This window comes from Diceros bicornis, chromosome 2 (assembly GCF_020826845.1).
Source record: "Diceros bicornis minor isolate mBicDic1 chromosome 2, mDicBic1.mat.cur, whole genome shotgun sequence".
Lineage (NCBI taxonomy): Eukaryota > Metazoa > Chordata > Mammalia > Perissodactyla > Rhinocerotidae > Diceros > Diceros bicornis.
The window spans coordinates 43,585,057-43,600,119 of record NC_080741.1 but is presented as its reverse complement, the minus strand read 5'-3'; the positions used below and the strand labels follow the sequence as shown (position 1 = coordinate 43,600,119).

General features: G+C 45.8%; 2 protein-coding genes across 7 annotated transcripts in view; one reads left to right on the top strand and one right to left on the bottom strand.

Moving 5' to 3' along the window:
• The window catches only part of ULK4 (unc-51 like kinase 4), a 530,581-nt gene extending 522,478 nt beyond the window's left edge, over positions 1-8,103 (top strand). For 3 of the 4 annotated variants that reach the window (XM_058555625.1, XM_058555632.1, XM_058555621.1), the window contains 2 exons: positions 3,353-3,438; positions 6,410-6,555. In XM_058555625.1, coding sequence (XP_058411608.1) covers positions 3,353-3,438; positions 6,410-6,473 — 150 coding nt within the window. In that variant the 3' untranslated portion in view covers positions 6,474-6,555. Of the gene's footprint in view, positions 1-3,352; positions 3,439-6,409 lie in introns of all 4 variants that reach the window. The other variant, XM_058555650.1, reaches the window with a different exon arrangement.
• Positions 8,104-12,294: 4,191 nt separating this feature from the next.
• The window catches only part of CTNNB1 (catenin beta 1), a 37,224-nt gene continuing 34,455 nt past the window's right edge, over positions 12,295-15,063 (bottom strand). Inside the window, exons 14-16 of one of the 3 annotated variants that reach the window (XM_058555668.1) lie at positions 14,644-14,704; positions 13,365-13,585; positions 12,295-13,059 (exon numbers count right to left, since the gene is read on the bottom strand). In XM_058555668.1, coding sequence (XP_058411651.1) covers positions 13,377-13,585; positions 14,644-14,704 — 270 coding nt within the window. In that variant the 3' untranslated portion in view covers positions 12,295-13,059; positions 13,365-13,376. Of the gene's footprint in view, positions 13,586-14,643; positions 14,705-15,063 lie in introns of all 3 variants that reach the window. The other 2 variants (XM_058555675.1, XM_058555660.1) reach the window with 2 other exon arrangements.

The window sequence follows — 15,063 nt, the reverse complement described above, 5'->3', positions numbered from 1 at the left end:
ATCTTGTTTGAGATTTTTCTCAGCTTCTTGAATCTGTAGGTTTATGTCTTTCATCACACTTGGAATAGTTTTAGCTATGATTTCTTCAAATACCTTTTCATCCATTCATCCTTTGTCCTCTCATTCTGGAACTCCAATGACATAAACATTTTGTTATTATCCCACAGGTCCCTGAGGCTCTGCACATTTGTATTTTCAACTTTTTTTTCTTTGTTGCTTAGATTGGATCACTTCTATTCATCTGTCTTCAAGTTCACTGCCTCTTTCCAATCTGCTAATGAGTCCATTCATTGTGGTTTTTAAAAAAATTTTGGTATTATTATATTATTAGTTCTAAAATTTCCACTTGATTCTCCTTTATTTATTCTATTTGTTTACATTCTATTCTATTTTAATACTATTCTATCCTATTTTGATACTTGTTTCAAGAGTGTTACATTCTATTTTAATGCATGTTTCGAGAGTGTTAGTGATTGCTTGTTTTAGCATTTTTATAACACTAAAATCTTTGTTAGATAATCCATCATCTGTGTCACCTTATTATTTATTGTCTTTTGTTGATTGTCTTTTCTCATGTGACTTGAGATTTTTGTGGTTGTTTGTATGCTGAGCAATTTTGGATTTTATCTTGGCTATTTTAAATATTATATTCTAAGACACTGTGCCTTGTTGAAACCCTACAGAGAATGTTGATACTTTTGTTTTAGCAAGCAATTATGTTGGTTAGGTTCAGGCTGCAGGTTGGAAGTGTAATTTCAATGTCAGGTCAGTTTCAAAGCATTTGCAATGCTATTTGGATCTATCTTGTGTGTCCATCCTCCAGGGGGTGGGTCTGGGATCTGTGCAGAGGTTTATTAGCTCAGTTCTCTGAGTTTTTGGTATGCCATGTGGATCAGTTCCATGCATGCACAGGTTGAGGGTGAGCCTAGGAGTTCATAAACAATTTTATGGAGTTGCTTTCTTGAGCTCTTTTCTATTCATTATTTTCCTTATACTTTCTGGTTCCCTGCGTCTCCCATTTTCTGTCTGGCCATAAACTGCTTACTTCCACAATTGTCGTGTCTGGGCCAAACATTGGGAGAACAGACAAAGAAAAAAGTTTTGGCTGCAGGCTCCTGTTACTGGCTGCTGTTGCTGCCACCACTGCCACCACAGAATTGCCTGGGGCCTAGGGCAAAAGAGAACTGAGCAAAAGGAAAGGGAAAAACCTGGGGATTTGCATCTACTCTCTGAGCTCTTGGGAGTTTCCTTTCCCATTCCTCAAGCCTGGCTTCTGGAGCTCTCTCTTCTGCCCCATAGTGCTCACTTCTGAGTTTGAATTTGTTGAGTTCAAGCTGGGCTACACTGGAGGGAAAGAAGTGGTAAAATTCTCCACCAATTTGGTGAGGCTTTGAATTCAGTGTCCTTCTCCAATTTGCCTGCTGCTGTTTACTTTGCATTGTTCTCAAATAGCTGTCCTGGGCATTCTGTTCAGGTTTTATAGTTGCATTCAGAGGGAGAGAGAGGGTGGCATGTGTTTTCTCTGTCTTACTCAGAACTAGAACCTATGATTGATATTATTTTAAATTTTTATTTTCTAATTAACTCATCTTTATATACAGGACAACAGTTGATGTCGTTAGCAAGAGTTCAGTTAAGTGGCCAAATCACATCATTTTCAATTAATTCTTTTGGCTTTGTTTATGCCTACATTTATGTCGGCTGCACATGATTCTATTTTGGTCCCTTCCTTTGATCACATAATTCTCATTGTATTTTTCTATTTGCACCTTCTAACCAGCCTTGTGAGTGAATATAGTCTTATTTCTTTGCAACTCCTGGGGTGATTTCCTTCTCTCTACACACAATGCCACAGTAGGGCTGGTCAGGGCAGTGAGTCTGGATGTAGGTCAACTGAGCTGTATGAGGCACAGTTTTGAGAAAAATCAGGTGGGAATCCTCACTGAAGACTCTGTCAGTATAAGTTTGTGCTTACTTCAGACATAATTCAACTACAGCTGACATTTTCAAACAGCAGCCTTTTGAACTCATCAAGTTGTGTGTAATTTCAGAACAAATTTACATGCAGCTCTTTTAAGATGCAAATCTTTGCAGAAATCACACCTGATGCAGTTGAGCTGGCAGTTGGTCTCTGGCACACTCAGAAAGTGGGATAGGATCTCAGTGGAGGTGCAAATCCATTCACATGTAATTCAGAGTCCACATTAAAGTTTAATTACCCCTGTGACCTTCCTATCGCCATGAGTGATTGATTAAGAAATGTTCAGCCTCTTCTTGAGAACCAGGGAGATCATAATGCAGCCTTGGTTGCTATATCAAGTGGAAAGACAGAACACTTGAGCAGTGGGGTCAACTGATGCCAGCCTGGTTCCAGCTTCACGGTGGGGATAAGATCAGGTTCCACGTGTAGTGTAGTGGCCCTTAATCTCACTACGCCTCTGTTACCTCATCTGTAAAACACACCACATGCTTACCTTGCAAGGTGAGGCTGTTGAAAATAAATGGGAAAAGTACAGAAAACTGCAGAGCCTTCTGAAATGCAAAGTGCTGTACAAGTGTTTATTACAAAATATTTTTAAAATAACAAAGATAAAAATAGGACATGAATGGTGAATTAAGAGGAGCAAGTCTAATCCTAGAATCAAGGTTCATTTCTAAAGCCTTCTCTTCTCTGCCTCGCAGGACATGGACTTGTTTTATGGAGAGGCTGACTTAGGATGTTTCTGGAAGCCCGGGCTGGGTCAATACCCATCCGAGACCCTTCCAGCCCTGAGTTTATGATTCTGCATATAGGTGCTGCAGAGTCACGGATGCCTGAGTGTTCTTCCTGTTTCTCCAAGGACTGAGGCAGTTAGCAAGGGCACACTTCCCGGGGCATCCAGGAAGGGGGTGTGTACTCTGGTTTGGTTATTAGTACTTCTTCTCTCGGGCTCCCCAGATCACCAGGCACCCAGAATCATGATCTTTCTGTCCATATGAAGAGATTGTGTTGGGCTCAGAGCCCCAAGGACACAAGGACCCACTGGGTCCTGGCCCTGACAACTGGAAAGTTCACTCACTTGTAATTTGCTTTGGCAAGTTCAGGCTTCCGAATACAGACTCTCCTGAGGGACCCATGAGAGGCACCCCATCCTGACCTGGCACATCTCCAGCCCCAGTGGACTCCTCCGTGCTCATCTCCAAGGGTCACCACTGTCTGCCTCTTTCCCCATGGTCAGCAGCCCCCTGGGGGGGTGGCGCTCAGGGGACACTGCCCAGTGCCACAGGTAGCCTGAGACTCAGGGTGTGCCCATCCAATGGGGCATGAGTCAGGGATGGGCCAGCCAACCACTTTCTTCTCCCTCCCTTGCAGATCACATCCAATGAGAAGCACCTGGAGAGCCTCAAGAATGCGGGCAGCCTCCTGCGGGCTCTGGAGTGCCTGGCCCCGGCTGGTGGGTAAGTAGGTCCAGGAGGAGCAGTGCTGTCTACTTGGGCTCAGCAAACACTGAGCCATTCTGTTCTCCCTTCCTCTCCTCCCATTCCCCCTACACACCAGGGACCACCACCTTCCAGCCTGTCATTGCCCACTGAGATCCCTCCCAGCATGAGGACCACTCTGCCCCTCTGCCCCCTTGGGAATCCCCACTGTGCAGGTGGTGGGGTAAACGGGAAAGGAGAAAAGAAGAATGTCTTAGTCCTGCTAGGGGAGGCAATATTCCCATCTATAGGGAATAGAGATGGGGAGGGGGTGGATTATGATCAGGTGGGAGGGGACACCAGGTGGGAGATGCCTGTGCACACATGCCCCCATCAGCAACCTAGGCCAGAGGCATCATTACCACCACCTTGAAGATGGTCTGGAGGTCTGGGCAGAGCTGGGGTCAGAATCCACAGCTCAGCCCACTCTACAGCTCCAGGCTGCCTTCCTTGGCCAGATCTTCAGAGGGAAAGCTTGGAACCTACAGAACAGACTATTTGACAGCCAGAATCTGGGAGTGTGAGGTTAGGTCAGCCTCCCAGTCCTTAGCTCTGCAGTCAATATGTCTAGAAGGTCCTAGAACTGAGGTGCAGAGACCAGGGCAGCCCTGTCACCCAGGAGTGTTACAAACTGTGAAGGTAGGAGGCAGCATCTAGCCAGGCCCACAGTGACACTGATGCTCGGTGGAGTGAGGGCCACAGGAAGGGTTCATCCCACAATGACACCCCTCCCACCCCCCCTGAATTTGAGAAGTGGCGGCAGGTGGTGGGGGTAGGGCTTACAAGTCTTAGTTTATTTAAAACATTAGTGCCAAGTGACCAAAGAAAAATTGCATGGGATAAAGAGCAAGTTGCCCCCAGGTGCCCATCCTTCAGTCAGCTGGTGCCATTTAATGGTTCACTGCATATGACAGCACCAGAGCCTGGCATGTGGTGGGGGTTTGGGAGGTTTGACTAATGACTCAGTGAATGCAGTCACCCCTCCTCCCTCAGGCTATTGTCCCCAGAGCTGAGGGAGGTGGCGAGAGCTTGTGGTGGCCACAGTCCCCTGAGCCCCAGATGCTCTCCCCGCCCTGGGGAGAAGGCCACACCTCCTAAGGGGTACGTGGCCTTCACTGGGCATGCAAGCCATGGAATGGTGCCTGGCATTTCCTGGTAGCTTCTGTTTTCAGAACCACAGTGTTCTGTGAAATCTGCTTCCTGGTGTTTTAGGTTTAGTATTAATTTGAAGAAAAATACATGGTTGAGGAATTGCTGAGAAGGTTAATCTGTGAAGAAGGCTCAGCTCCAACCAGCCTTTTTGCATTTAACTTTACCTTTAATTCTGGGTGGGGGAGGGTGACACCATCTCCTGGCCTACCCCACCCCCTTTCCTCTTAGCTTAAGCCAAAGAAATAGGTTCTTATCCGTGGTTCCTGTGAGGCAAGGAAAAGGACAGGCTGACTTTGATGGGAAGGGCCCCTTCTCACCCTGTTGAACCCCTGTGGTGTAAGGCATGGACAGCAACTCCACGGGCTGGGCCGCAGGCCTTCTGCTAGACTGGTTTATGAAGAGCCTGTGATGTCCATCCCCAGGGATCCTGGCCTTGTGTAGACAGCGTGATGAAGCCATTCTGAGCAGATTTATGCTGAGGAGGGAATGGGAGAGCCACTGGGAGAAGTGGGGTTTAGTGGATAGCTCCTGAGAGCCTTCCTCTCCAAGTGCCTGCCTTTGTGGGACTCCTCACCTAGCAGGGTCCTCCATCTGCCTCTAGGCCAAAGCCAGCACATCCTCATGCTGCACCAGTTTGGGAGAGCTGGACCCAAAATTGGACTAAATATGTCAAAACAAGGCTCAGTGCTCCATGAAGCTGGTGGCCTATTCTGCACCCCCACCCAACACTCCAGGAACTAAAATGTCTATACTGGGCAGATTGTGTGTTGGGTGGGGCGGTTGCTGCTCTGAAGTTGTCTTGTTTGGGCTTGTTCAGATGGCCCAACAAGAAAAGGTTTTCTTATGTGGACCAAGACTGAGTGGATGGCAGCGTTCTCGGTTCTGATGTGGCTCTGCCAGAGGTTGGTGTGCCCTCTTTACCGGTCACTGGGCCCTCTGGGGCTGCTCTGGTGGACAGGGTGGGCAGCATGACTCCACCAGAGTAGCCTGGAATCAGACGGGAGCAGGCCAAGTTCAAACGCATTCCCGCCGTCCCTCGGGATCTTTGATGCACAGAGCAGGAATGCATGGCACCATCTCCTGACCACAGCCCCGTTCCATTGCGACCCACCTCTTTTATGCAGCACCCCCATCCCTGGTTATTTGGCAACAGCTCTATTTCTGTGTATCAAGAGTGTGCCACAAGCTAATTTTATACTTCAAGGCACACTGCTGTGTGTCATTCTTTTCTTTGCTAACAGTTGTTAAGGCACAGGTTTAAATGTGTCTCAAACAATTTGCTCCAGTAACAAAGTTTCCATTTTAAGCTCTTAATTGCACATTTACACCTATGAGAATAAGAAACCCAAAGCTCCTGGCTGATTGGCCAGGAAGTGGCAACATGGAACAGGGAGAGTCAGTGTTTGGAGTGGGTCTGGATCTTTGCCATTTCACACAAGTCAGCTGCAGGCCCACTGCAGGACCCGGGCAGGGCCTGGCTGCTAGCTTGCCCTTACAGCTCAGCGTCAGTGTACCTGCCCAAGGTGGTTCAGACGTGGAGTGGAGGCCAGGAGCTCAGCCTAGCTTAGGGGTGCTGGCATGGCCAGTTCTGAGCCCCACTGGGTCTGTGGGTTGAAGGGTTCTCACCTCACAGCCCCAGAGCCTGGGAATCCTGTTTCTGCTTCTCAAGATGATGATGCACAGGGGCAGCTCTAGGAAGCAGCTGGTCCTCAGGTGCAAGAGAGGCCAGCCCCTTTGAAAGAGGAGGCATTTATACCCTGGAGATGTCAAAGTGTTTCTACTCTGATTTTTCTCACAGTTCATCTGCTGACACTGTGGTGGCTTCCTTGGCCCTGGAAATCCTCCAAACTGTTGGACACTAGGCAAGAAGGCACTTGGCACAAGCCTGCCCTACGGCACCAACTTTTGACTACAAAGACAAGGTCGGCTCCCAAACACATTAGCCACATGGCCACCTACAGCTGCATTTGGGCATAATAAAGTCAGCTGAACCCAGAACCTTCCGGCTGAGCTTCTCTAACTCTGGGCCCTAGAAAACTGACTCAGAATAGACCTCCTCAGTTCCTATGGGATCCATCCGGGAACTCCAGGTTTGCTAGCTGTTCAGAATATCCTTTCCTCTCTGTGTGGGCCGGGTAGGCCTCCTCTAAAGCCTGTGCTGCCTGTGTTAATCAACTGGATGAGAAACCGCAGTCCTCAGCCTGCTGGCGCCTGTAAACGTTTGTCTCTCCTCCGAAGATTTAAAAGGTGGGACTAGGCATGAATGCTCTCCCAGCTGCAGCTCCAGAGCAAGCATTTGGAAGCCGTTTTAGCCTCTTGTCTTCCTCCCACTTTTACCTACCTGGCATTTCTTCATTTTCAGGGACAAACTGATTCCAAGAATCCTAGGGAAGACTGGGCAAGACTCCACTAACAGGCTCAGGTAGTTAAAAAGTTTGCCTAAAGGAATGCAAAACGCTCAAGCTACACAAGCTTCCTTGAAGGAAGATGCCCATCTAGATGGGATGATGGCATCAAGGTAGAATTGTCCCCTCAACTTCTACCAATTACCCCCTTATATCCTTGAAACCTTTCCAGCTTCTTTTTATGTTCCCTCACACATATGTCCTTAGAACCTCCTGTGTAAGAGTCAAGCCCATGAAAGTATTTGGTGGACACTGCAGAAAGGCATAGGGACTGTTGTACTGAGGAAGACTTATTCTTAAATCTGGACTGGAAGGTAGGGTGGGTCCTGGGCAGCTTGAACCAGGTAAGCAAGTTTGAGGCCATTCCCTGGCCTCTCTCGGGCCTCAGTTTCCCCATCTGCAAAATGAAAAGGCTAGACCAATCAATAGCTGCTCCCCCTCTCTCGGCCCCAGAAGCTCTGTGCTTCTTAGAGAGGGGATGTGCCCCATAATAAACACTGCCCCAAGCCTAGATGGGATTTTGTTCCAGGCAGCAGCCGCCGTGCAGGTGGAATGGATGGGACAGGCAGAAGTGGTATCCATGTGAGCGCACAGGTGGCCCCATCTACAGCATCACAGGAAGCTGGTCATGCTATCACCAACAGCTCCCACTCTGCCACAGGAATCTGGGTAGTTTGCGACTTCCACGTGGCTTTATAATGAAAACAGCAGCTCTGTGCCCATCTCCATCAAAGGCATGTATGTCAGTTACCTTATTTGATCACAACCTGTAATGCAGGCCTTCTGAGCTTCATTTCATGGATGAGAAGATAAGCTCAGAGGAGCCAGTCCACTTGCTCAGTTGAACTTGGGACTCTGACTCCAGAGCCCGTGTGTCTCACAGTGGTGTCCAGAGCTTGAGCTGTAAATAGTTGGGGTATAAGAGGGTGTCCTACCCAGGAGCAGGCCGTTTCATTTGATCTCTCATAGCCTATTTACTGCCCATGGTGAGGAAGCCCCATGTTAAGTCCTGCAGGATGGTGTGCCCATGACCAGGCTCTGCCCCCATGTGGCTCTGGCCTGGCTGGATCTGCCTGTGGTCCTGGGAAGGGGGAGTGGGGGTGGAGTAAGCGATGGAACAGCCGGAGGCTTGGCCTTCAGCTCCAGTTGGCTTGGCCTGCTGGAACAGGCCCAGGTCTCCCTGCTTTCCCAGGAAATCTGTTCTCTCCCTTTATTCACTTCTTGGGGGAACCACCCTAAAGTTCTGGGCCTGCCTGGAGTCCTCCCAGAAGGTATTTCAGAGCAGTGGAAGATTCTTCTTTTCCCTTTTCAATTGAGCAGGGAGGAATCTTTGCTGTTTAAGGTAAAACACGAAGGTATTAACATTCCAGAACTGTTTTCTTGAGTGGACCACTCCTGACCATGAGCCCCACAGCACTGTCTGTTTAAGGCAAGGCATATCTAAGTAGGCAAAGGGCAAGGAGATGATGTTCCTAAGCAGGGCTACTGCCCTGCCAAGGGTGCTCAGTCCAGAGTGCCGGGCCACTAAAGCCAGCCCATGCCAAGCCTGCACCCTGGTGTGAGGCTATGTCCTCCTGGAGTCAGGGGATCCTTTTTGTCATTCTCACAAAGGTGCCAGATGGACAGCAGCAGCCCCAGTCCCAATGAGCTAAGAGGCAGGGACATAAGCAAGTTGGGTGGATGGGCAGAGGGAGGCTGAGGGCAGTAATCCTTCCCTGCCTTCCCCATGCAAGATGCCCATACCCTTGTATTTGGCTTCCCAGGCTGGCTCCAATTCTGAGAAGAGCTGGCCCCTGGCTCCCTAATCAAGAGCTCTGAGGATTCTGGCAGTGGCAAGGGGCCAGACCCAGGCACTCCCCTACTGCCACCTCCCCTTTCCACCACCTCCAAGCTTCAGCTATTTGCTAATTGGCTACAGCCCATTGGCGGTGCCTCTCTAGGGACAGACGGTGTCACTGAAGTAGAAGAGGCAGGAGGTAAAGCAAGGCAGCAAGTAGGGGAGGACCAGGTGAGTCGCTACGCAGGGCTACCTTCTTTCCTTCCCTCCACTAACAGCAGGCCCAAAGCTTCAAGACCTTGCCTTAACTTACACCTTGAGGGTAGGTGCCCAGTGAGCTGTCCCTGTGAAGAGCCATTTGGGGGTGACTCTGGTCACAGGTGTTGTGAGAGGAGCTGATAATCATCTGGGGCAGATGAGGAGGTGAGTCTGTAGGATGCAGCAACAGAATTTACTGTCTTACAATTCTTTGCACTTGTCTAGTTTTTCATGTTTCCCATATTACCTCATGAGGTTCTCAGGTCAATTCTGTGAATGCAGGGCACCCATTATCCCTGTGGGCTCTAGTGGCTAAGGCTCCTAAGGTGAGAGGAGGAACTGAGTCTCTTCTGCCTCCACTTGAAGCAAGATGCCCTTTTTTCTCCCTCCCGTAGCAACAGAAAAATATGATGGAGAACTAAATCTGATATATGGATATATGCAGGGGCTGGGGAAGGAACTGGTATGGAAGAGTGGGAGGAGGGAAGCTACAAAAGCCCAAAGAAGGAAGGGTTGTCCCCTTGGGAGAGCTATCTGAAGTGGGGTGGGGACAAAACTAGCCAAAGTTTAGGAAGCCTCAACAGCCTCAAGCTTCCGTGGGGCTGAGAGGAGGGAAGTGTGGGAACAAGAAGCAAGAAGCCATGACCTAGAACAAGGATCAGGGCGGATCAGGGAAGTGTGGACTCCCGATGTGACCTAGAAGGAAAACTGGCTTTTTTTTTTTTTGTGAGGAAGATCAGCCCTGAGCTAACATCCATGCTAATCCTCTTTTTGCCGAGGAAGACTGACTCTGAGCTAACATCCGTGCCCACCTTCCTCCAATTTATGTGGGACGCCGCCACAGCATGGCCTGACAAGTGATACGTCGGTGCGTGCCGGGGATCTGAACCTGGGCCGCTAGCAGCGGAGCAAACGCACTTAACCGCTACGAAAAGTGGCCTTTTAAATCCTACTTCTGGCCTCTTACTGGGGGCTTGACGTGGAGGTGGTAAAGGAGGCTTATCACCTCCTTCTAACTTACTTACTAGAGTCTCATGGGGTGGGGAGGTAGAGTGGACACCACACAGGCACATAGGATGTTGATGGATAAGGAAAAGGAAGCACTACCTTTTCAGCCCCATCCTCATTCCCCCCATAATTTTGCAGTTGCATTTGGTTGGTGATTCACTAAAAGCAAGGAAAGGCAGGCAGATTCTCGCCTACTAGAACAAAACAACTCCAGTCAATTGACTTGGCTCTCTTTGCTTTATACACCAAACAGCACAATTCAGATATTCTGTGTTTATTACAGTAATCAAAACAAGAATTAAAGAGCATAATTATCTCAAGATCTTTCACTGTCAAAGATTCAAATAATCAGATCAAAGCCTCATGTCTAGAACATCTGCTCCAACATGGAAAAGCTTTTCTTTAGCTCAGTGGTGGCCACTGCAATGGGATCAAATGTCCTATGTACCTCCGTTCCCAGGTAACCACTATTCTGATTTTTGTAGTAATCTAATCACTCCCTTGCTTTTTAGTTCTACCATCCAAGGATGATGTCCTTGAATAAGTTTGCTTTTTTTGGATCAATGAAGTCCTATGGCATGCATTTGTGACTTGCTTTTGTTCAATATTATATTTGATATACCTGTAGTAGTATGTAAAGCTGTCATTTTTCTACTGCAGTATGGCCCTTCTCTTGTATAATAAAGTGATTATTGGACACATGGGCTTCCAGTGTGGGCTGTCACATAGTCCCCTACACCAAGCCATACTGGAGCTTGAGGCAAAATAAAAATCATTAATACTGATCCTGTTTTTATTTAAAATTTTGATATTTTGTTGGTCATGGATTTTTTTTCCTGCATTAATTTCAATTTATCATATGGCTAGTCAGTTCCACACCTTTACTATAAAGTCCCTCACTTTCACACTGACCTCCAGTGCTTCCTCTAAAGTAATGTCTATGTCTATATCTTATTCTGTTCCCTTAATCTGTATTTCTGTCCCTATGCCAGTAAGTGTTAACTACCTCTAGCTTTATAGGTAGACAAGACAGCTGGTAGAGCAAGTCTTCCTCTCTTATTCTCCACAAGTGTCTTGGTTATTCTTGGCCCTTTGTACTTCTAAGTACAATGCAGAACCACCTTGCTGACTCAGATTAACTTTCATATTAAGTTTTTAAATGGAACTTCAAACTATGATTTTAGACAAAGCTCTGAAATGTTTTCTAGTTTTAAAAAAGTTCTTTAAATGAAACACCCTGCTATGGTTATGTTAAGCTTCTTGCACTAGTGGCTTGGTTCTGTCTGTCCTACAGACAGACCACCTCACCAGGTACACACATTTCTTCAATCCCAATTACATTTCAGATCACAGTGAAGAATTTGAGGCTTTCACAAAAGATCCTTCCCAGATGAAGCTGATCTTCAACAAAAAGGAACTGAATGTATATTTACCTAGTTGTTATGATCTTATAATAAAAATACACACACAGTAAATCAGAATCAGCTCTCCTAAGCACAAAATACTTTCAAAGACCAAAACACAAGTCTTAACAGGTCTACTAACTCTGCCCTAAAGGATGAACTAAGCTTGTCAGACCTACCACCAGGATCACAGGATCATCTGGCAGACAGTGTGGAAGAAGGCCCATTCTGGTTCTCTCTGATTATCTTCAGATAACCATCGACACTTAAACCATCTTAATTATCAGTTCAAAGTGGAGTTGAAGGAATTCCCCTCTCCAAATGAGTCACACTTATGTTAAGGTGCTTGAAGTCCCAATCCAGGTAGTTAATTCTTCATTATTACCTTAATGGAATGAAACAATCTGATGGTGTTTGGGGTGGAGGATGGCTCTCTGGCTTTCAGTTTTGCTCTATGTAGCCCAAAGGCTAGATGCCTTTGAACTGAGGTGGCTTTTGGTCACTTGGGCAAAATTATACACATGACCACAGCAAGAGGCCAGGCCTTGGGCCACAGGCTGTAAGCCCAGTGTCCTTCAGCTGGAGATGGTAGAATCTCTCCTCTGACACAAGCTCAGAAATCAATCACCATGTTCAAGGCTGAAACACTTTTTGGTGCAATTTAACTCAGGGCCAAGTGCTAAAGAAACTTGGCAACAATCCCATCTAGAAGTAAGGCTCTTTCTATCATTACAACTTATTTCACTATGTGTTTTCCTCATGATGAAGTTGAGTTGAACAAACTTACTACCCTGATAAACCACTTAATAAAAAGGAAAAAAAAGGGACACAATCAAATGAATTAAAAGTTTAATTCTGAACCACTTTTATAACCGCATTTTCTCTTGAAGCATCATATCACAGCAGGTTACAACAACTTTGGGATAAAAGGCAACTGGTAAACTGTCCAAAACAAGGTTCCAAATAACACCTCTTACTGATTTACCCTACCCATACATATCCCAAATAAAGTTTTTGATCAAAAACATGAAATAGATCCACCTGCTTATTTTAAGCATATTAAAAAGGAAACTAATTGGACCATTTCTATTTGTCTATTTTATACAAAAAGGCTACACAATGTTACACTTTATTCAGATTACAATTAGAGTGATTATGAATTAGTGTTCTACACCATTACTCAATTCTTAAAAATTAGAAATTGCTGTAGCAGTATTCACTATAACTTAACACTACGAGAGACTTAAAAAACTAACAGTTACTGCAAAAAAAAATTAAAAAGCTACTTCAAAGCAAGCAAAGTCAGTACCATTACAGATATTAAAAAAAAAAAATTTAACAAGCAAGGCTAGAGTTTGATAAATTCCATCTTGTGATCCACTCTTGTGCATTCTTCACTTCTTGAGTCACTCCCAAAATCCATTTTGTATTGTTACTCCTCGACCAAAAAGGACCAGAACAAAAAGTTTACTTCAATTGTTCCCATAGGAAACTCAGCTTGGTTAGTGTGTCAGGCACTTTCTGAGATACCAGCCCACCCCTCGAGCCCTCTCAGCAACTCTACAGGCCAATCACAATGCAAGTTCAGACAATACAGCTGTATAAAGAGAGAAAGGCTGCTATTAATGTTTAAAACAGCAAATGTTACTCATTTGAGTATTAAGTTGCAAAAGCTGTGGCAAAAAACATTAAAGTTAATAACTTCCACACATGACCACATAACAACCAGAAATCTGAGAACATTCAAATGTTCCAAGACATCTCCTTTCAAAGTATGTATCTGTTTATGTGGCAGATTTACACAAAGGCCTAATCCACTCCCACCCTACCAACCAAGTCTTTCTGAAGTTCTGTAGGCAGAGTAAAAGTATTTTACCCAAACTGGCTTTTTTAATTTCTTACCTAAAGGATGATTTACAGGTCAGTATCAAACCAGGCCAGCTGATTGCTGTCACCTGGAGGCAGCCCATCCATGAGGTCCTGGGCATGCCCCAGATCTGGCAGCCCATCAACTGGATAGTCAGCACCAGGGTGGTGGCCACCCATCTCATGCTCCATCATGGGGTCCATACCCAAGGCATCTTGGCCGTATCCACCAGAGTGAAAAGAACGATAGCTGGGATCTAGAAGTGTCAGGGGTGGTGACAAAATGGGCAAAGGAGAGAGAAAGTGGAGAAAGACGTAGAAGTTAACACTGAGGTTAGGGGCATCCAAGGACAGCACACTTGTTAGAAAGCACTGCTTTCTACCTTTTCAACATCTAGCTTTCTTCAGCCAAGTAATTATCCAGTGCCAGGCCACCCATGAGGCTACACAGACCAAGTCTGTTTCCACCAGAGGCAGATGAGCAGGTTCTAGTCACGCCATCAGTTTACCCCTGAATGTTTGCATTTACCCAGGCAGAGGCCTAAGTTTCCTGAGGAGGAGTGGCAGCAATCTACTACTCATGACCACCTAGGCATCAAGTCATGGGTAGGAGATAAAGGCAATAACACGGAGGTCCGGCAGATGTAATCTATCTGTTGAAAAGTCCAGGAGATACCCACAAAAGTACTGAGAAAACTCAAGATACTGTTTCCAATTAAACCTTTTCCTGTTTTATCTTAAGGGCTGACATTTATATATCTTGTCAAGGTAAGAACCTTATGAGCTTTGGTGGTTTAGTAATTAGGAAAAACCAGTTAAGATTATAAATTTAAGATGAATAGTTACAGCTGTTACTGGCCTACCCCATGCTCCATCTCTATTACCCAAATTTGAATTAGCTTTTCAGAAAACTCTGAAAATACATCTATGTAAATACCCTAGATCTGAGCTTGGGGACAGAAGTTTCTCATAGTCTCACTTCCTGGGTAGGTTGTAGACACAGGTATTATGGATTCTCTGACAAAGAAAAGTGAATAAAAAGCCAGGTGACTTATAACACCCTGCACTGCAGAGGCCTGGCAGCAGTGACACATATTTGCTGGTGTGATCCTGTTGCTTGCTCAGTGTGTGGCTCAGAATTCCCTATGCTCCATTAACGATACTGCTGCTGACTCTGGAATTTAAGAATTGCCTTTAATTGCTGCCACTACTTTCCTGCCAACACTGGTTTCCCAAATGAGCAAACCAGCTCTTTTGATAAAGCTTTGGAACTTTAGCTTGATCTGGAGTTAATCGAGAAATAGGAGACACATACCATCCTGGCGATATCCAAGGGGTTCTCCCTGGGCACCAATATCAAGTCCAAGATCAGCAGTCTAGATAAACAGGTACAAGAAGCAAAATGAAAATTCTCAGAAAGTATACTTTATTTTCAGATTACGAAAGGAACAAAGAACTCAAATATTACAGAAATACTTAGAAAATACAGAATTACTTCAAAATACATTAGTGTACAATACAGAAATACTTCCAACTCCACTCTTCAAAGACTAACCACTGGTACCTAGAGAAACATGTTTTCTCATTGCACATAGTATTAAAAACATTCACTAATTTATTCTTTCAGCAAATATATATAAGCACTTACTATGTGCCAGAGCACTGTTCTAGATGATAGAGATACAACTGGAAACAAAACAGGCAGTGTCTACCCCAAACAGGAGGTGCTGACAAA